Raw genomic sequence first — 21,966 nt, forward strand, 5'->3', positions numbered from 1 at the left:
ATGATGGCTTTGGAATTTATTCTTGCAAAAAAAAAAAAAAAAAGGAGCGTGAGAACAGTAGACAGAACCCTCAAACTGGGCCTGTTTCTTTTTTAAATTCTTGTTACCTCATACTGTATACGATGGTGTAGCACAAATGGTACCCTGGTTTATTTTTCTTCATGTTTTGTTGCCAGAGAGAAGGTATCTTTCTTATTTGGAAAGTTAACTATTGAGAGAAAATATCAATTTCTACCAACATGTACATTGCTCTTCTTATAAGAAATATCTGGTGTAGAGAAAGGTTCCAACTTCACAAGTGTTTTTTGTTGACATTATCCAGGGAGGTAGAAAATGAGCAAGCACAGGACTGGGTGTCCGCAGACCTGGGTTTTTGCTGAGCCCTGCAGGAAGAGCTAGGAAACCATGACTGACTGCCGGCCCCTGCTGCTTAGCCCTCTGGTCCCTAGTTTCCTTATTCCACCTAGTGCTGAGTTTCTCTGATGACCTACTTCCCTAACCTCTGAGCATTGACCGTGATCACCAGCTGCTCGGGATAACCTAGAGGAGAACTCAGGGTAGGTAAACCCACATCCATGGCCTGTGCTGCCAAGGGCGAGCAAGAAGGATTCAGACTCTGCTTTTGTACTATCTTCCTTGCCAAGAATCCAGCTCCTTTTCTCTACTTAGATAAATGAATCTCCTTGATTCTCAATCCACGAGGCTGGAGAGTGCCAACTTACCTCAAGCTCCAAGGTGGGCATGAAGCCCAGGCTTACACCAACCAACAGCTGGCCATAAGAACTGGTTTGGGGATGGGCACTCTACCCAATATGGCCACGGCAGGTTAGGCTGGGGATTTCAGGTGGATCTGGCTGGAATGAAAGAAGCGTGTTCTTTTACTGGGGTTTCTCTGGAGTTGGAGCCTAGAGCCACTGGCAGCCATTTTATCACGTGGAGAGGAAACTTGCCTAAGAGGGTTGCCAAAGGGAAACAGAGCCAACAGATGGCTACAGGCTGGATTCTGTACATCATCTGAGTCCCTGGGACCAGTACTAATCCTGGACTCTTCAGTTATGTGAGTCAATAAATTTCTATTTTACTCATGTCAATTGGAGGAGGTCTCTGTGACTTGACATAGAAGAGTCTAGTCAGGTAAGTCCATGAAGATATGATACGATGGGACAGCTCTCTCATTTCTCAGGCAGTGTGCAAACTGCTCTTGTTGAGGTTAGAAAGCAGACTCGGGAATGTCCGTGAAGTGCTAGTTCACCCTTCTGCTCAACACAATAATCTCCTCAATTAACAAAACACTTGATCCTGATTTTTTTTTTTTTTTTTTTTGGTCACAGTAGTGGTGAAATACCAACAAAAAGGACAGTTCATTTTCTTCTGTGGGAGTCTGCTCAACTTTTTTTTTTTTTAGTTATCCGATCATTAAAAATATTTTCTTATATTGAATCCAAATCTGTATCTGTGAAATTGCTCTAGCACTTTGTTTCTGGAGCAACAGAGACAGGCCACTTGGGGACTGGCTTCCGTCCCTAGATCCATGTAACTGCCTTCAGTAACTCACCTGAGAATCATGAATTATTACTGCCAGACGTGGCTTTTCTATCACTGGCATCTTGTGCCATTTTGATTCCTTCTGTTCCTGAGTCGGATTAGTTAGGCTTAGTTGGAGTTAACAATATTTCTTACCTTGCTTTCTTTATAATTCTCATTGCAACAACTATGGGTTATGCCCTTATTTCTGGCTATATCAATAATCTATACCTTTTTTTTTTTTTAAGTCTTGTGCCTGCCCTCTTATTCCTCTGTTGCCAGAATAATTTCTTTAGAACGCAGCACAGATCCCACTGGCCACAAGCTCCAAATTATATATTGCTTATCAAATTAATGGTGACATTCAAGGCCCTTTATATCTGTTGTCCTTCTCTCTCTTATAAGTAAGTGATCTTAACTTCCCACCATGCCCCACTCCTCACCCCTGAAAGCGCCTCTGTGCCATCTAGGTTTGCTCATGGCTGGCCTGTGCACATGCCTTGTGCATTCTTGACTCTCAGTCTTTGCAATCCTCATCTTCTTCTTTTCCAGTCTGGTGTTCAAAATATAACTCAAATCTTTCCTGCCTTACCGGTTTAGAATGACCTTTGATGCACCCACTGCAAATACACTAGCACATAGTTACACACTAGCTTTTATTGTAAATTTAAGTCCTTAAGACAATGAGTCTTTTCAAATATACTGCAAGTTATGTGGAGGCCATTACAACATTCTTATATTTTTTGTGTGTGACCCCCAGTTCCTGGGCCTATAAGTTGACTGGAGAATGATATTGATAGGTTATATTTTTTTCCCTCAAATGAAGGAATCTACAAAAAAAAAATGGAAAGAGAAATTACTTGAAAACTATGTTTTAGTAAATATTTAGCAAAATCCAAAGAATAAAATAATCATGGAGAGATCTTTAAAATAAGTAGATATTTAATAACATTGAGAGGGATACAGCTCCTCTAGATGTTTTTTTTTTTTTATGGTCTTTGAAAAGGGGTTTTCTTTACTACTGCTAAAAAATGTCCACCTCTATCTCAGAAAAAGTACTTTCTTTATTGTTCCTAAAAAAAAAAAAAAAGTCTAGTTCTATCTCAAAGTACAATTTAGAGCTTGAAATCCTCCACCTGCAAACTTGGCAGTGAGGGTGAGTAGGTGGCTGAGTTTAGGCACATTTGATTATTGCCAAACAACTTGAAGGAGACTATGAATGGAACTGAACTGGTTGGTGTCTTCCCAAGCATTTTCCTTCTAACTAAGGGTGAACTTTTCTCCATTGCCCTGAACAATTAGCCATAGTCCCCATAGATAAGGTAAAAATCATGGCTGCCTGCCCTATATTTATTTGTCAATCCTAATTCAGAGTCATGAATAAAGCTTTCCCTAACTCAATCTATCCCAAACTGCCTGTCCTTCAAAGCTCTATGGGAGCAGCCTGTGCTCTCTCTCTCTCTCTCTCTAATTCAGTATTTATGTACCATTCATGTAGTGCCTACCATGTGCTTGTGACTATTATCTGCTCTTGATTATTGAAGAGTTCCTTCTCCATATGTCTGGAGAGGCATGAAGCCTATTTAACATGGGATTAAGGGGGATTTTGTTAAAACTGAATTCAAAATTGTGGGGAATGCTATGTGATCGGTAGCTTCTGGAATATCAGCAACATGAGTGTTATGGTTTAGATATGAGTTGTCCCCCAAGACCTCATGTGTGAGACAATGCAAGAATGTTCATAGGTGAAATTATTAGGAGAGGCATAATCTAATCAGTAGATTAATCCACATGGATGGATTAACTGTGTGGTACCTGAAGGCAGGTAGGGTGTGGATCGCTGGGGCGTATGCCTTGGGGATTTACATTTTGTCCCTGGTGAGCAGAGGTCTCTCTGCTTTCTGGCTGTCATGCCCTGAGCTGCTTTCCTCTAGCCATAGAGTCAGCTGACCATAAACTGAACTTAGGAAACTGTGAGCCAAAATACATTTTTCCTCCTCTAAGTTGTTCTTGTCGGATATATTGGTCATAGTAGCACAAAGCTGATTAAAACAGCGAGGGAAGATGCATTCCTTCTCCACTCTTCCCTCTGCCTGAGCCTGGTGTCCCTGGTGTGGGTTGAAGGTGACAGAACAAGGGTGGGTTAAGCTTGTCCTTGGAACACTTGAAGGCTTCTCTGGAATAGAAAAATGCTTCTTGAGAAGTTTTCAGAGCCAGGAGTTTCTCAAGGAGGAATATTTGAAGTGTATGTTTGCTAGCTTTGATGGAAGTGTGCGTACCACCTGGGAACCATGTGGATAGAAAAGAGCCTTTCAGGGTTAAGTCTTTAGCAGATTCCTCTGCTTTTTCCTTGCCACAAAATGCCAATCTTGTCCAACCGTTATAAGTCCTCTGGGGAACTTGGGCCTTGCTCCAGACCCAGGCATGATTATCAATTAATGAGAGCCCGTCATAGTTATTCTCTTCTTGGCCATGATTGGATATAATGCAAATCTGGCCAATAAGCTGCAAGGGGAAATGTGCTTTTCAGGAGACTCCTGAGAAAGATTTCATTTATCCCTCAAAAGGACCATATGAAGTGAAACTTCCTTTTTTCTTGTTGGGATGTTGTTGTCTGAGGACACAATGTTGGAGCCACTGAAGCTATGTTGGAATCAGAAGGGGACATCTTAGGACATGCAGAGGATGGCAGAGTAGAGAGAAGAACTGGGGTCCTTGATGACTTTGTTGGGCCCCGAACTAATTCTGGAAATTCTCCACCTCCAGACTTCTTTAACCACATTTCATCGATTTTTGAGTTTTTTTAAAAAAGCATTTTAACAATTCTGAGATTAGGATTTATCTTTTATAATATGTTCTAATTAAATTGGCAGCATTTTTTTCTTAATGTAACCTAAAATAATTGGGTGTTTTTTTTTTAAATCTATATGTAAGATCTCATAAAACATAAATGTTCTTATTATATTCATCTTTTTAAAATTAATTTTTTAAATTTATATATGACAGCAGAATGCATTACAATTCTTATTATACATATAGAGCACAATTTTTCATATCTCTGGTTGTATACAAAGTATATTCACACCATTCGTGTCTTCATACATGTAATTTGGATAATGATGTCCATCACATTCCATCATCATTTCTAACCCCCTGCCCTCTCCCTTTCCCTCCAACCCCTCTGTCCTATCTAGAGTTCATCTATTCCTCCCAATCTCCTCCTCCCTACCCCACTATGAATCAGCCTCCTTATATCAGAGAAAACATTCTGCATTTGATTTTTTGGGATTGGCTAACTTCACTTAGCATTATCTTCTCCAACTCCATCCATTTACCTGCAAATGCCATGACTTTATTCTCTTTTATTGCTGAGTAATATTCCTTTAGTAGATTTTCTGCTACTTTCCTTTGTAAGTATTGTAATCAGTATGGTGATTTTCCTCACAGGATGATTCTGGGCGTGGAAGGTGTTTGGTGGAGGAGGTGGCCCAGCCGCTGTGATTTGGTCCTTCATGAGGACATCCATGGCTCTGAGTGGGGCCTGGACTCTTTCTTTTCAGAAAGAGATTCAGGGAAAGAGATTCTGCTCTTATTAGGCTCTGGAGCCAATGACCTATATGGGTTCCTCCCTCTCCCCAGGCATAGATGTCACAACAAGCAATCCAAGTTGACTCTATGGCCGGTGGGGTTCTTAAAACAGCCAGTCAGTTACGGGGGTCGCTTGCATTGACAATGGGCTTGGAATTTTTGAAATCTAGAGTGCATGTCCACTTAGCTGGAGAATGAGAAAAGGCTCCAGCAGAGGGCTGGAAACAGAGGGAGCTAAATGCATGGTGACCATTTGTACCCCTGCTCATCTCACTCTGGGTGGGAGGCTGCACCCCACCCCATGCTCCTCACCCTTTTCCTACTCCTGACAGGAAGCAGAGCTGATGCCTCTTCTCCAGGGCTAGCCTTCTTGTCCCCGCCTCTCCTCTCTGCAGTCCCTAGTCATGGAAGGACTGGGATCAGCACCTCCAAACCTTGAATATCTCTCTTCATTTGAGTTACATTCTCCTCCAGTGCAAGTTGAAATACAAAATCACAAAATCAAACCCTGACTCTGTAGGGGCACCCTGTCTCCCTGGATGGACTAGTGAATAACAGACTTGTGTTATCCTCCAGGGACACAGGAGGTCTTCTAATTCTTTAAAATGAATTTTCATTACATTTCCTTGAGACTTCTTTTCTGGCTGCGCTGGCCTTCCTGTACTTTGGAGAGTGGAGGAATGGGTCATGTGAGGGAGCAGGAGAAGCAAGGTCCTGTCCACCTGCCTCCCTAAGTGCAGCACTGAGGGCCAGGTGGAGCACAGGGGCTCCGGTGTTGGCTCCTTCTGCCTCTTCCCTGCCCCTCCTTGCCTCCCCATCCCACCAAAGCTCAAGTGCAGCTTCTGCTCCATGTCTCCCAGCTGTCCTACCTGAGCTAAAGTGGAGGGAAGCTGAAGTCACTCACCCATGTAGAAATACTCTGGGGACTTGTCCTCCGACGACAAATCCTTTATGGTGCCTCCGAATCGAAACCATAGTCCAAAAGCAATGACGGCTGACCCGGCCAGCTGTGGGGCAAACAACACCGTATTTACTATGGAAGTGAAGAGGGGGTGTGCAGACCCACTAGCAGGTGCAGGCACAGACAAGGGCTCACCCTTGGACATTACCTAGTCCACCCTTCATCTCTTATGGGGGAGGAAAGGGAGGCTCACAGAGGTGGAAGCATGTACTCAAGCCCCTCGGCCTGGTGTGACGATGGCACTAGGTCCACGCTACCCGCTAGCTGCCTGGTGGTTCTGCAGCACACGTGCCATGCTGAGGGCATCTCAGAAACACGATTCTAACAACATCCCCCTGGCAGCATCTTCTCCTTGCCTTATTGTCCTTTGCTGGTTCATTGAAACTCGTCACCAATATCACAGTGAGAGGTGACTGGGTCTCAGATGCCAGATCACCAAGAGCAAGATGAACTCCAAGACCCGGGGGAACTTGCCTTTCTCAGAGGAAAATGCACCAACCTTCAAACCCACCCACACCTCATGATGCGCACTCTCCAATTAGAATGTCATTCCAGAAGTTTCTGTAACCCTCTCGCCCCCGGTCCTGTGTGGTGGTCACTGTCCTGCCCCTTCCTGGGGATGAAGTAGGGAACCTGGCTTTTTTTTTTTTTTTTTTGATTACTATTTTGAGTTTCCATGGAAAATGAGAGAAGAAAAAATAATTTTCTGAAACAACGTGGTCTGTGCTGTGCGGCTGAGGGAGAGGCTGGGCGGCTGGCACGGGTGGTGGCCGGGCAGGCTGGCAGCTGGTAGAGTCATCACCGGGCTCCCTCCCTCCCCTCTGAAGGTTGCCGCAGGGCTCAGCATTAAAGCCGGAAGCCCTTTCTGCCTCTGCAGGACGGTCACTGCTGCAGGCCAGCAGGCTCCTGCCATGGTGTTCTCAGATTTCACTGTATCAATCAATCAACGCGTATTTACTGGGCACCTTCTGGGCACAAGGCATGATGGGAAAATAAGCAGAAATGTAAAAATAGCCTCCTGCTGCTGCCACCCTGTCCAGTCTCTGTTGGGCTGCCCCAGTCTTTCCCCAGACAAGCAATTCAGAGCCTGCCCCTGCAGAAACAGAGAAAAGCACGCCGGGGGCTGATGACATGAAGACAGGATGAAAATCACAGAGGCAGAGGTTTAACAAGGAAAAAATCAAAGTCAGGGTTAGCCCAGAGACCTTTGCATACGGGTTCCTTCTGTCTTGTGGGCAGCTTGTAAAGGACCTGGTGCTGTCTGGCTGGGTTTCTACCAGGACTTTATCCCCCTTCACCTTCTGTCCCCCAGGGCCAATTCCCTCCTCCCCGGGTTTCTTCAGAAACGCTGCAGCACTTCAGTGAGGAGGAGAGTCCGAGGGCAGGGTTCTACCAGCTGGACTCTCCCCATGGGGAATAACTAACAGTTTCCAGCCTCAGAGGAAAGCGCTAATTGAATAGTGTGAGGGGCAGCTAAAGGAACTGGGCACAACCAGCTTTTGAAAAAACTGCTGAATTTTAAAAATCAGCAGCATGGCCTGAAAACCTGGAAAGAAGTCATGTTACAAATGTTAAAATAGTCACAATATTTATCATCCAAGGGAGAGATTACAGGTGACTTTCTTTTAACCTTAAAAATATAGTTTTAAAACAGCGTGACGTGGTAGTTTTTTTTTTTTTTTCTATCAGAAAAAAAGTGAGGAGAGTATGCTTTTGTTGTGCTTCAACTTAGAAGGAAACCAGTTTGGGGACCTCACTGTTGCTGTGCAGGAAAGAGGGTGCTGCCCTCAGTCAATTGCTGTCCCTGCTCGTCAGGGGGCTGTCTGGGACAAGTTGTCCAGCAAAGCCTGACGGGCAACCTTACCACCCTCTGCAGTGCCTGATGGAAAGAGAGTTTCTAAATACAAAGCAAAAATCTATTGACAGAGGCGCCAGGCCAAAGCCAGAAGCCACCAAGCAGACTGTGGAGGAGGTGACTGGTCCCAGGGACACCCTACCATGAGGCCACATTTTTGGAATCTCTGTACACAAACTCTAATTTATAGCTGTCTGGGATCATCCTTCCAGACGGAATACATTTGTCCAGTTCTGGCACGGATGTGTTTGATGCATAATGGAAAATTAAAAGAGAGGTTGCAATTTAAAGCCATCGGGCAAAGGGGAAAAAATCTGCGCTTGCTCATCCCCACCCCAACCCCCAAACCACAAGGGTTTCCTCCTGGTTCAAGGAATTGTGGCTTAGCTGAATGTCATCACTGTGTGGAGGGGAATCCTCCCCGTGTGCTGCCGGGGAGCTAGCCAGGGCTGATATTGAGATGAGAAACAGAGTGAGCACTGCTTTGGGAAGAGGCACCGCAGGTCCTTTTGAACTCACCCATCCTGTAAGGCTCATGCAATGCTCTGTGTCCACTGGACTTATTAGCCTGGTCTATCACACACTAGAAATTGCCCCCCAAAAGTTCACACCAATTGCCATTAAGTCAGCATGAAGGTAAGTGAATCTGGTGTCCCCAAGTTCTCATTACTCTCTGTTCCATACAGCCAGAAGAGATGGTCTCCCCCGAGGGAAGCCTGCAACCCCTGTAATCCTAAATGACTAGGCCAACACTCCCCTATGCCCTAATTCTCTCTTCTTTTAATCCCAGTCCATTTTTTTTTTCATTCAGACATATCTGCACCTCAGTCAAGGTTAAAAACAACTAAGGAACGAGAGGACATCCATGGCTCAGAGTGGGGCTTTCTTCTTTTCTTCTCTTGCCCCTACCCTCGTCTGCTTTCACTTCCTCTCTTTCTTCCTTGAGTGTTTTATTCAGCGGGAACCAACTCTGATCTAGGCTAGCTATTGTGCTTGGCCTCAGGGAAACAACGAAAAAGGTGGGGATAGCAATCCAACATGGAAGATAATCAACATGAAGTCATAAATGCAATATGAGGCAGGGAACGAGCCGAAGAGGGAGAGCGTGCACGCGGCCAAGGGATGGTGCAAAGCACAACCACCAGTGTGCAGCAGTTGTCCACCTTTGATGTATACCCTGAAGAGCACGAGGACTGGAGGGAGGTGAGAGCCCCCAGCTGAGGAGCACAGGGAAGGGCTTCATTTCCTTACCCTGATGCTGGGCTTTGGGAAGAGACGAGTCTGGGGGAGGCCAGAGTCTGGGCTTTAGCAGGAAGCTGGGGCAGCTGGGACGCAGGGCTTCTGCCTACCTTTGTATCATCTTGGGAAGCCCCAGAGCCCTGAGTGAAGAAGGGATGGAGACTCTTCTTTTGATGGGAACAGCCAGGAGCATGAATTTTGCTTGGGTGCCTGATACAGCAGGGAGCCAAAGATAAAGGCCTGAGTGACTGTGGACCAGAGAGAGAGAGAATACTAGGGAGTGAAGCGAACAGCTGAGAGGACCAGAAAGAGTTCACCATACCATTTGAAGAACATTGCTGAGGCCTCCTTCTAGGGCCAGTACCATGCCTAGGGCCTTTGAGAGAATTACAACCAGAAATATTGTTTTGTAGGAACAGGCTTTTTCATACCGCAGAATGAGTTAGACCTTCATGTTAATCATTAAAAAAAAAAAAAATCACTTATTGAGCATGACTGTGAGCCAGGAGCCTAGGACTCAGAGTTGACAAAGAACCAGTCCTTCTCCTGGGGTTCTCAGGGACTCATGGAAGGCTATTTGGTGGCCTAGGTAAAAACCTAGTCCTGCCTGCAGGTGAGGATCCAACCACAGGCCCAGCCTACTAGAATGCACACAAGAAGATGCCAGATAACATCACCTCTTCAGTCACCTCTCCTTTTCTGAGGATCAGTTGTGCACAAGGCACTAAAAAATGTGATGAAATGAGGTCTGAGGGCAAAAATGGGCCCACTACTTAAAAACATAAAATAGAAAAAACAAAAACCAAAAAAGGCGAGAAGAATGCAGTGAAAGGAACAGTGGTGTACAAACCTAAGCCATTAAAGAGGGGCTCGTCAGATTTTCCTGGGTAAGTTATTCCAGTAGCTAACCATATTCCAGAGTGTTTGCGGGACACAAAATTGCAAATTGTAAGCACATGTCTTTAGAGAAGACATGTTTGTATTCTAAAACTAAACTTTAACTGCATTTATTTCCACTTTCCTGGGCTTGCTGATAGCAGAAGAGAGGACTGAAGACGGATTTAAAGAATTTTAAAGCAAACTGGATGGGCAGGGCTTCCTGTAAGTCATGGCTATCTGAAAAAAATGAAGCCATTTAGCATAAAGCAAAACTTGTTTTTGGATTTCACCTTTATTTTAACTGCATTTATTTTCACTTTCCTGGGCTTGCTGATAAAAGGGCCTATTGTGAGGACATAGTTTTTTCACTTAAAGACAAAAAAGATTTTATGAATCACAAACACGGTCCCCTGTGGTAGTCCAGCTGGAGACGGGTAGTGCTGGGATGCAAAAATGCAGAGACCACTCCCTGGACCTGGCTCCTCCTGTCTGCCCAGCCTTCCCCTCCTGGACACAGGCCAACGTGGATCACAAACAGCAAATGCATGGTACTGCTGGTGAGCAGTAAACCTCCTTTCTGGGTCAAAAGCACCCCCAGAGACAGTTCTAGATAGTGCATATGCTTATATCTAGGTACCAGACCAAAGAATGATCCTCAGAGGCCCTAAGCCACAGTCTCAGTTCCTTCTTCCATGGAAGCCACTGCTCTTGCCGTTTCCTGAGACAGAATGCTCTCCCCCCCCCCCCATCAGACTGACACCCATTCGGCGCTTAGCTTTCCTGTCACTTGGGGAAGACTACCCTAGCCTAGTTATTTGTCTTTTTTCATAGCACATGCAACCATTTCTATTTAAACATTTCTGTAATTTTTTTTCAAAAAGGCCTGATTTCTGTGAAGGGCAGGGATGGGAGCTGTGTTGCTGTAGTACAAACCCCTTCCTCTTGTCTTGCAGAATGGGCTCCCATTCTGTCAACTGACATGTGACATATGTCAATGAAGAAGCAGAAGACCTACAAAAGACACCACTTAGGCTATGCTGTGGATGGAACTGCGACCCCTCACCCCACGCACGATTCACACACTGCAGCCCTACCTCCCAGGGCGGTGATGTTTGGAGATGAGGCCTTTGGGAGAGAATCAGATGAGGTCATGAGGGTAGGACTAGTGCCCTTATGAGAAGAGACACCAGAGAGGCTGCTTTCTTTCCCTCTGCCATCAAAGATGCAGTGACAAGGCACCACCAGCACACCAGGAGAGGGTCCTCATGAGACCCCACCATGCTGCCACCCTGCCCTCAGACTTCAACCTCCAGAGCTGTAAGGCATGCATTTCCGTTATTTAAGCCACCAAGTCTTTCTCCCTACCTTTCCCTCCTTCCGTTTGGTGCTATAGATTGAACACAGGGCCAAGTATTTCTTTCTTTCTTTTCTTTTCTTTTCTTTTTTTTTTTTTTTAATGTCATCCCAAGTTGACTAAGACAGGCTGACAGGAGCCATTGTGAACAACCTCCCTCACAGCTCTCCAAGGGAAGACTTAACAAAGGGCTCTTTTCAAATTCATCTGCACCGGGGAAACACTGCAGATACCTTGGAAGGCACTGAGTGAACACAAGGTTGAATATACGCAGCAAAACAGTCGCCCGTGGACAAAGAAAACCAAATTGGAGTATGTAGCCTCAGTTCTATTTCCCTGAGCCTGCGGTGACAAGTTAAGAGTAGATCTATGCATCTCTGTTAGTGGCAAGAAGAGGGACATATGAACACTGCATACGATTATAGCAACACACACACCACACACGGCATGAGAATGAAAGAATAAACAAAGCCAATCCTGTACTCTTGCTTCTCCAGGATGAAGCCATGGGCATATGCAACCCAGTTTGTTTGTTACTCTCTTCTTTGGGCTGAAGTCACACAAAAGTTGAAAATGACACTTTCATCCCAGGGTTTTCATTAAATGCTTTCAAGCTGATACTTGCTCTCGGTGGCAATTATCATCCTAGATGGAACTATAATGAGCACTCACTCACGATATTTGATCTGATTGAAACCCCATTAGGATGCCATGAGGGTAATGCAGCCTCCGCCTTTTAGCAGGCAGATGTCAGAAGCACATTTGCTTTAGAAGATGATGCTAATTTTCTCAAAGTGGAAAACTGGCTCCCAAGACTTTCATCCTATTATGCCCTGAAAGCAGGACCAGGATTTAGATGGCACTTTCTCAAAAATCAAGGATTTTATCAGAAAAAAAAAATACGAGAGCTGAATGTCATATGACATTTACACCAAATGCCCCTGAGGGGACTCGCTGCCCTGACCTCAACATCAGGACCAGGTGAGGGGGAACTGGAGGCAGGACCAGGACGGCAGGCGATGGTCAGGAGCCTCTGATGGTCCAGAAATGCACAGCAGCTCCTTAAAGTATCCGCGTGCCAGATTTCCCCTACTATTTTCTTCATAGAATTTCGGTAAGAACAGGCGCATGCCAAGAAAGACTTCTTTCAGGTAAGAGTACATTTCCTGATCAATCAATGCTTAATTCGTTCTCTGGGCTGGTAGAAGCCCCATAGAATCAGGAGTGTTCTGTTCACCTCTGGGCTATCTATTGGTGCCAAAACACATGTTCTTCCGTTTGTTGAGGTTTTTATAAAGTTAACTTGCCTGGATCAACTGTTTTTCGAGGAAACAGTTTAAAAGTGCTGCTGGGAAGCAAAATAAGCCTGGGGTGGAAAGTTTTCTGTGAACCATAAAGCAGATAATTCACTTCTGGATGGTGGAAAATGTGTTTATGTGGTGGTTACACACAACACCTTTTATCTTCAAAGAAATGCAGGGGAAAGGAGTAGGAGAGGATGAAACAGCAAGAATTATGAGAATGTTGATGTTGATGGCTGCTTAATTTTCTCTAGACAGCAAAAATGAATGTCACAGACTACCAGCTAATGATCCGGTGAGCAGATGGTTTTATCAAGTGAAGGTCAAATATACACAAGTCTAAAATCCAATCCACCAGGTCACAGCAGTGAATTAAACTAAGTGTCGGCCTCACCTCATCGGGAGGAGTAACTATGGGTAGAATAGACAAAAATGTTCTTTTCTAAGTTCTCTGCATTGCCTTCTAATAGATAAGACCCATCCATCTGGGACTTATTCTAGGCTCACCCTTCTATTACACATTTATCTTGGGGGCCAAAATGACCACTCACCTATATAGACACGTCATCTCATCTATATGATGCTTTATGTAAGCAAAGACATTAATTAATATTTATGTTTCAGTGTAAAATTCTTCCAGGTGTTTGAAAGGACTACTTCTGAGCAGATTGAAAGATTTCTTAAATATTAATCAATAGGAATAATATTTATCCAGTTTTAATTGTTACAGAGAAATAATGGCAGAAAAAAAATATTTCTGGTAGAACTCAGGAATATGGTGAGAGGAGGGGCATATGAACACTGCATATGATTACAGTATTCTCTATACAGCAAAATGAGTGTCAAAACACTTCATTTAGGAAAATGTTAGCTTGGATGGAAGCTAGTAGAAATCATGGAAGCCCAGGTTGGTGTTCTATAGATAATTTTCTTAACATTAATTTTACCAGAGCCTATTTGAGGTCAGGAAGGTATAGCATGGCCCGTTCACGGAGTTACAGGCAGATTCTGACACATGGAAGGAGAACAAATTGGCTTTGGGTCTGAGTGACAGCAGCTTCCTATGCATCCCCAACCCCACACTGCCCCTGTTGGGGGGCTTGTCATCTCTGCTCAATTCCCTTGTCCCCTGTTTACAAGATGGTTCATTTCCAATCACCATCACAATGGAGAGGGTGGAGCTTGGCCTATGTTGTGGAAAATCTACCACCTGCTCATCTAATTTTACTTCTTCTGAGTGTTCATACAGAATAACTGATGCTCAAACATGGGTAACAAATATGTCACATGTACAGACAGCGCTGTGGCACAGGGGAATTACTGTGGTCAAAACGGGGGTTCTAGCCAACTAGATTGAATCAGGCTCTGCACTCACGAGTCCTATGACCCTTGGGCAAACCTCTTATCCTCTGTTACCCCCAGCTTCCTCATTTGCAGAGCAGAAAGAGTCATAGTATCTTCTTAAGAGTTTAACTGAGTTCATGTTACACACTGGAACAGTGAGGGCCCAGCACTTAGTCTTATTACCTTGATAGGCTCACTAATGTTACATTCAGACCCCAAACTTGATCTTAGTCCCATGGTACTAGTAACTTAGTTGTCTGCCATCTTTTGATGTTGGTTGGCACTATGCTCCCACTCTCCATGACAGCTGAAGTTCTCTCGAGTTTTCTGAACTATCTATACCAGATCACCAGTAGCCCTTTACAGACCCTATTTCCTCTTTTCTCTAGTTTTAATTAAAACCCAATAAGGGAAAAATATGTCTTTGTGAGAGGAAAATAATTTTATTTAGGCTAGAGCTGTCCAACAGAAATTTCTCCAATGATGGAAATGTTCTCTATTTGTGTCATCCAATATGGTAGCCACCAGCCACCAATGGCTATTGAACACTTGAAATGTGGTCAGTGGGACTGAGGAAATGAACATTACATTTTACTTAACTTGAATTGATTTAAGTTTAAGTAGCTGCACATGCTCAGTAGCACAGCCACTGAATTGAGTGTCTAGAAGTCATGTTAGTGTCCAAGTTTTAGCCTTTAGACTTGGAGTGGTTAAGAGCATGAACTCTGGAGCCACACATCAAAACCTGGCTCTTCCACTGGCCAGCTGTGTATCCTGCATAAGTCTCTTACACTCTCTGTAGTTCTGTTTCCTCATATAGAACTTGGGCATGATAATAGCTTTTATCTCATAAGATTATTGTGAGGATTAAAAATGCTCATATAGAAATGTGCTTAAGAGAACATTTAGTACATAGCTTAAATTTATATAGTGCTTCCTATCCTTCAAGTTTTTTCTGCCTAAATTAATTTATGAAATTGTCTCTTGATACACACTCTCAATTTCCATCTTACTTTTCTTCTGTTTTAAAATGATTAGTTAGTGGTCTCAAAGTTTCTCTCAAAGGTCTCAAAGTTGCTTCTGCCCTATGTCAGGGTATTTTATCCATCTTTTCACACCTGCGTTTCTGGAATACATCAAAACTAAATCTGGCATTGGATTTAATGATCCCGCTCACAGACTTTACACTTTCCAGGCCAGTATCATTTCTTATGCTGTGTATTACACTTGTCCTCAAATTTACTACAGTGGGAAGAAAATGGGATTTAAAATAAGAAGACGTGGGACATACAACCTATTCTGCCTGACTCAGTTTCTATATTTGTAACATGGTGGCAGTTATACTATTCCATGGGATTGTTGTGATTCACAATCATATGGGATAATGGATGTGAAAGCATTTTGTAAACTAAACATCACATAAATGTTCATTAGTATTGTTATTTTGTTCCTAATCAAAGCCAAAGAGGATGAAAATGGAGGCCAAGGTAAACCCCACTCATCTGTACGATGTGCTCTTAGTCCATTGGATACCCCCGTCTTACTGGCCCCATTCTCTTGATTCCTTTCACTGCTTGGTGACCATGAACAATTTGTTTCAATGATCAGTCTAACATCACTTGCTTTAGAAACAGGTATAATATCACTTGCTTTAGAAAAAAGGCACACTGTTGGTTGTGACATTGTCAATATTAACATTGGGCGGATGGAGGTAATGTTTTCTTTTGTGGCACGCGGTTGGAGCACCAAGAGACTTCACGGATGACGTTCTAGAATAGCACAGTAAAAGGCAATGGATGATGGTAATTCTAGAAACCATCAAGGATTAGTGTAGAAAAAAAGAATCTGAAAACAGCCGTGGTAAAGTGGTAACTGGAATTAAAAGCACTGCCAAGAGCAAGCCAAGAAGAAGGAGCTCCCTGCCCCAACCAGAAGTGAGGGCATCTGGTGGGTCTCTGACCTCTTTAAGTCACATCTGAAACAGAGGTTCTCACATGTGGTCCTAGAGCTTGGGACTTGTTAAGAGTTGCAGACCTACGGAATCAGAATATGTAACTGAACAAGGTCTGGGTTGGTCTATGCACATCCATGTCTAAGAGGCTCTTGACCCCAAAAGCTTTCCCATGCCTCCTCTTGGACTCTAATGGTACAGAGGCAAGGCAGACAACAAACAGCTCTGCTCTAAGGTCAGTGTGCATGGCTCTGTCAGCTGAAGCCATGATGAACCTCTACTAGGTGCTGAGACCTGAGAGAGAACAAGTGACAATCAAGGACAAAATGGAGGCTACGGAAAGGCACAAGTGCCTCCTGATCCAGGATATCTCTGAGCTGCCAGCCCTTGGCAGGGTGTCAGGTACACAGCAGGAGCTCAGCACAGGCTGGCTGACCGAATGGATTATAGAGGAGGAACCCTCTCCTTTTGACTCCACACCTTTGGTAAGACTCTTGGCACTTTGATTGGTTGGACATGGGACACCTTCTTGCTTCTCCTTACCTGTCCGGGTCTCATGGAGTCTGGATTCTACTTTCTCACTTGTATCTCTAGTATTCAACTATCACTCATATCTTATATTATGGAGTATTTACTATGTGTGTGGGGATGTGCCATACTTGAGGACCTTACATGTATTAACTCATTTTATTTGCACAAAGATCAGACTGAAGTGAGTACTTCATCATGCCTGTTTCACAGAGGAGAAAAACTGAGGTTCAAAGAGGTTAAGCAACGGAGCCAGGAAAATAGTCAGGCAGTGTGGTGCCAATCTACACCTTCCAAGCTTTGAATTCCTGGATCTGAATAGCCATGCTGTGCAGACCTGCCCGAGGTCTACCAGGACACTGTAACTACAGCTCTGGATTTCCCAGACTGACCCTACTGTAGACTCCTTGACCTCCTAGCAGCACTAGGTCCCTCTGATCCACTCTGGTAGGGGCTGACTCTCTGCTGCTGTCTTCTCACCTTGACAGAAATCAGGAATGAAGACTATCCTACAGTGAAGCTGAGCTGCTTTCTGGGATGGTCTAGCATTTCTGTGGACTCCAAAGGGTACATTCTTTCTTTTTTTTTTTAAACCAGTTTCTCCAACAGGTGATTTCTCTAAAGTACTATTTGACATATTTGGGAAAGTGGAGGAGGCCGCCTCTGTAAGATTCATTTGATCCAAGCTTCTTTTACTCCCAAGCCAAAGAAACACTATCTTTCCTACAAGCACCTGTTAGGTATCACCAAGTGCAAACCCCCAAGCTGCATTAGTAATGGTGAGAAGGAAAGGAGAGAAACTTCAAACTTGCCATATACAGCATCTGGCTTTCAACAAAGAACTGCCTGGCTTCCTGTTGGACAGGGGCAGTGAGCCACTCATTACAGCACAATGATAGGAAAACGCTGAGCAGACAACAATAAACCAAGGAGTAAACAGCGCCCAGGTTTTTCTTTAAACCAACATGTGTGGCTGGGTGGGTTGTGGTGTTTTATTTATATTGCTATGCAACGGAGGAAAAAAAACAAAACCCGAAGGTGATTTCAATGGAAGGCACAGGAAAATACTGAGCTATCTGACAGCAGTGCCTGAATTTAGACCTGACAGATGTTGGGAGGGGTTTCATGGTAGACATCAACCATGATATCAGAAATTAATTGAGTAGAGTTAATGGGTAGGCTTTACTTTTACTTTAAAAAGAATCCAAGCGGTGGCCCTGGGCCAGGCACTGCAGGCTCTGGCAAGATCTAGCTGAATGTTTAGAAAACCAGGAGCACAGCCGAGGGGAGCTTAAACCCAGCTGCCTGAAGGAGGTTAGAAATCTAGCTGTCAAATTGCAGCTCAGAAAAACCTCTACGCCTGCCCTCCGGCCAATTTCTGACAGGACCCAAAATGCTGTCATCTAGGGGACCTTATACCTCAGAAGGGCAGACATCTAAGGGTGTGTGTGTAAATGTTACACTCTTAAGTCACAGCTGAAGCCTGACCTTCCAGGAAAAGCCCTCCAACTAGGAAAAAACAACTTCAGAAACTAGGGTGGGGATTTTCTAGAATCAGGTTCCTTCAGTGACAATGGAGGTAGATATCTAAATAACTTAATCCATTCCGTTCTTCCCTGTCGGGTATAAGGCCCTGGTTTCAGTTTGTCCCTTTTGTGTTGGTTGTGCGACACAAACACAGGAAGATGGCCCCTACTTGCTGCTGTTGCACAACCCTGTCCCCTGCCCCCTGCAGCCCTGTGGAATTGAAAGAGAGAAAGGTCCCCATACTTTCCTACTGGGCTCAGTCCGAACAGCAGCCAGGTAATGATGGGCAGGCAGAGATAGGTCCAGTGGACAACTGATTATGTAAATCAGAAATCCATACTTAGTTTTCTAACCTGAGATTAATGCAGCTTCATTAATTCACTCTACAGATATTTATTAAGTGCCTCCTATATGTTGGACACTATTCTAAATGCTGAGGATACATCTGTGAACAAAACAGAAGAAAAAGAAATTCCTGCTCTCAGTGCTATTAAGTTCTAGTAGGGAAAATCCACAAGTACACATTAAGAAGATAATGTATAGTTATTCCCAAATGAAGATAAGTTGGAAGTCATTTGGCACACATGAATACTGTTTGCCAATATTAAGGGAATCAGGGGAAAGAGTTTTATGTTGAATGCTTCATATGTGCCAGGCACTTACTAATAAAACCTTACTAATTAACCTTTTTGAGCACTAACTATGTATAAGGATCCTAAAAGGTGAGGCTGGATACTTAACATATTTGATTTTAATGCTCTCAACAACTCTATTTCTCCACTCATACAAATGATAAATCAAGCTGAGAAGTAAAAATAACTTGCTCAAGCATACTCTGCTTGGATCTCTGCCCTTAAGCCTGATGGCTTCTTCGTATAGATGGTGGCTCACATGCCGCTTGCTCTGCATCTCAGCTGGTGATGCTGGTTTCTCACCTTTGCCTTAATGTCTTCTTCTTCAGAAGACTTTGCAGCCTCCTTAATGTTACTGTGATCCCTTCTCTGAACACCTTAGTCAGAACATATATACCAAAGGCCATATATGACCTCAGTGGCTAACACATGGAGGGACTCAAACTTTGCTTTGCTGCTACTTCCCTTCCTTACTGTGTTAATGGTCAATGGTGTGAAATTTGTCACTTGATTATATACTGAACTTTTTTTTTCCGGGGGGGGGGGGGTGGCAGTTGTTGTTCTATATGCATTGGTCTTGTTTCCTCAAGTAGATTAGCTACTTAGGAAACAGTGTTTGCAGTTACTAGTGCTTATTTATTATTTGTTTAGTCATTATTCAATAGTGGCTCTCAAACTTGCACATGGGTCAGAATTACCTGGGTGGTCTGTTAAAATAGATTGCTGGGTCCCTCTTCCAGAGTTTCTGATTCAGCAGGTTCAGGATGGGCAGAGAATGTGCATTTATGACCAATTTCCAAGGGATGCTGAAGTTGCTGGTCCAGGAGCCACACTTTTGAAAACCACTGGTTAACTGAATTACCACACTTTTTAAAAGCAAGTAGGCAGAGTTTGAGACCCAATCTTTGCCTCTTGCTAGCTGTGTGATCTTGGGCAAATTAACCTGTTTGAATCTCAGTTTCCTCATTTGTAAAAATGGGGATAATCCGATGCACATCAGTATTGCCATGAAGATGAAGTGTGATAATGAATGTAATGTGCTTAGCCCTGTCCTTGACACATGGAAAACACTCAATAAATGCTTCCAATTATCCCTGGAAAGGCTGGCACAGCTTCAAGCATTTAATAAGAACTGAGCCCAGTTTAAGAACTTCTATTCAGGCTGCTATAAACTTCTTTTGAATTTGTAAGCAGTGAGAGTGAAAGGGGCCACTGCAGCAATGACATCTATAATTAATTAACGGCGTTGGAAATTAAGCCAGCCTACTAAAACATACAAAATAAGGCCTTGAGAAATGTTCCTTCCTCCTTATAGTATGCTGAATATCAATGTCCAGGTGTACAAAAGTCACATGTATCTTTAAAATGCAGGGGCTGTTCCTGGGTACCTCCTCCACACATTCCATTGCTGAAAGATGCTGAAGATGGCTACTTGGAAGAGCTTGGAGTTGTTGGAGTCACCCAGACGTCAGGTCTAATGGATTGGCAGACACAAACTGGGCCCATTATTCAATAATTAATTACTTGCAGTCATGGGAAGCAACCTCCACAGAACAAATGGTTTCAAAGCACCTAAGCCCCTCCTGCTCCCTCCGCCCTCTAAAAACCTCTTCACCCAAAGCAGGACCTATATTTTCACTCAGGGTCTATCTGAGCAGTTACTATGGGTGGCCATTAAGAAAGCCCAAGAGGGACTGTGCAGAAGACAATTTTCAGACCTTTCTCAGAATTCTCCAGGACCTGGGGCTGAGTATCCAGGGGGCTAAGGATGGTGGAGCCCTAACCATTCTCTAATAATCTAGAAGACAAGGGTCACAGTCTTATCTCTCTGTGAACTACTAATTCCCGGATTGTTGTCAGCTCCATAAAACCCTGCAAAGTTGAATGAGATCATCTCCATTAGCATTAGTATTTAGCTGCGGACTGGAAACTGTGGGGAGATGCTGCTGCCTCTGGGAAGCCCCTCAGTGCCCCCTAACATCCTTCCCTAAAGAGCACTCCCACCTCCTCATTCACTAGGACCCTGTCATAACGCCTAGAAAAAGGATGATCCTTCCCCACCCCCACAATTTTCATTCCTACCCCCAATTTCCTAAAGAAATCCTCCGAGGCAGGTGGTGTGTCCACACACTCTGGATGGGGTGGCACCCCACAGGCAGCCCCCTAGGGCGAGGGTTTCCCTCCCAACCCACTGGCCAGGCCACCGGGCTCCCGCGGAAAGGCAGAGCGAGAAGGGGGTGTGTGTGTGCCTGGGAAGCTGGAGGGCAGCGCGGACCGCCGGGCCGGGAGCCCTCAGGAGGTGGGGAGTGGCTGGGTCCCCGCACCTGGCGTCACCCGCCCGAGAGAAAAACCTGGGCAGAGGGGCTCCTCCCGGTTAGAGCCGCTCGGCGTCTCCCTTCTCACCGGTTCCCAGGGCTCAACCCTCTCTCTTTCCCGTTCCCTCCCCCTCCGTCCGTCCCCCTCTTCTTTGTCTGCCTGGTCGCCTCCGCCGGTGGAACACCCTGCCCTCTCCCGGAGCCGGCTCGGACGCGCGGCGGTCAGCTCCCCCGAGACCCCGGCCCCGCGCCCGCCGCCGGTCCCCCTGCCCGGCTGGGCCTGCCGGCTCGGGTCTCACCCAGAACAGCAGGTTGAAGCCGAGCAGCAGGTACTTGATGCACCGCAGGCCCCCGCGGAAGCGCCCCATGCTGTGGCCCAGGCGGCGGGCTCCCGAGTCCCCAGGCCCGCGCCGCGAGCCCGGGGAGCGGCGGGCGCCGGCGGGGAGGGGCGGGGGCGGGGCCGGGGGCGGGGCGGGGGCGGGGCCTGCGGGGACCCGGAGCGACCGGCCGGCGAGTGGCAGGGAGGGCCGGCGGGCGGGCGGGGACGCCGGGAGGGTGCGCGTCCCTCCTCCCAGGGACTCCCTCCTTGCCTTCTGCCGCGGGGACTCCCTTCCTGCCCTCCCTGGGGTCCCCGCTCCCGGCGGCGGTCCCAGCGTCTGCGACGACAGAACGTCCGCCAGGGACGCGGGCCCCAGCTAATCGGCGCCCAGTGCCCAGACTCCTCGGAGGCCCTTCTTGATGGATGACATGTAGGTCGCGGCCTCGGTGGCTCTGGAAACCCGGGAAGGTGGCTTCAGGTAGAAGAGGTGGCAGGACCCGTGGTGGAGCACCCGGCGCAGTTTCCCGGGCTGTGGTCACAGGCCGCAGAGGCGGCGGGCAGGGGACCCTCCCTCCTGCTCCCGCCCCGCGCCCCCGCCCCGCGCCTCTCCGACGGTTCTTACCTTAATAGGCAAGAACTGGGGGCAGGC

General features: G+C 45.6%; 1 protein-coding gene across 1 annotated transcript in view; it reads right to left on the reverse strand.

Annotated features, from left to right (window-relative positions):
* Tspan2 (tetraspanin 2) overlaps positions 1-21,449 on the reverse strand; it is a 45,678-nt gene extending 24,229 nt beyond the window's left edge. The window contains exons 1-2 of the mRNA XM_078027066.1: positions 21,298-21,449; positions 6,017-6,119 (exon numbers count right to left, since the gene is read on the reverse strand). Of these exons, the coding sequence (XP_077883192.1) occupies positions 6,017-6,119; positions 21,298-21,366 (172 nt within the window). The 5' untranslated portion in view covers positions 21,367-21,449. The remainder of the gene's footprint in view (positions 1-6,016; positions 6,120-21,297) is intronic.
* Positions 21,450-21,966: the final 517 nt, after the last annotated feature.

Source organism: Ictidomys tridecemlineatus, chromosome 11 (assembly GCF_052094955.1).
Source record: "Ictidomys tridecemlineatus isolate mIctTri1 chromosome 11, mIctTri1.hap1, whole genome shotgun sequence".
Taxonomy (NCBI): domain Eukaryota; kingdom Metazoa; phylum Chordata; class Mammalia; order Rodentia; family Sciuridae; genus Ictidomys; species Ictidomys tridecemlineatus.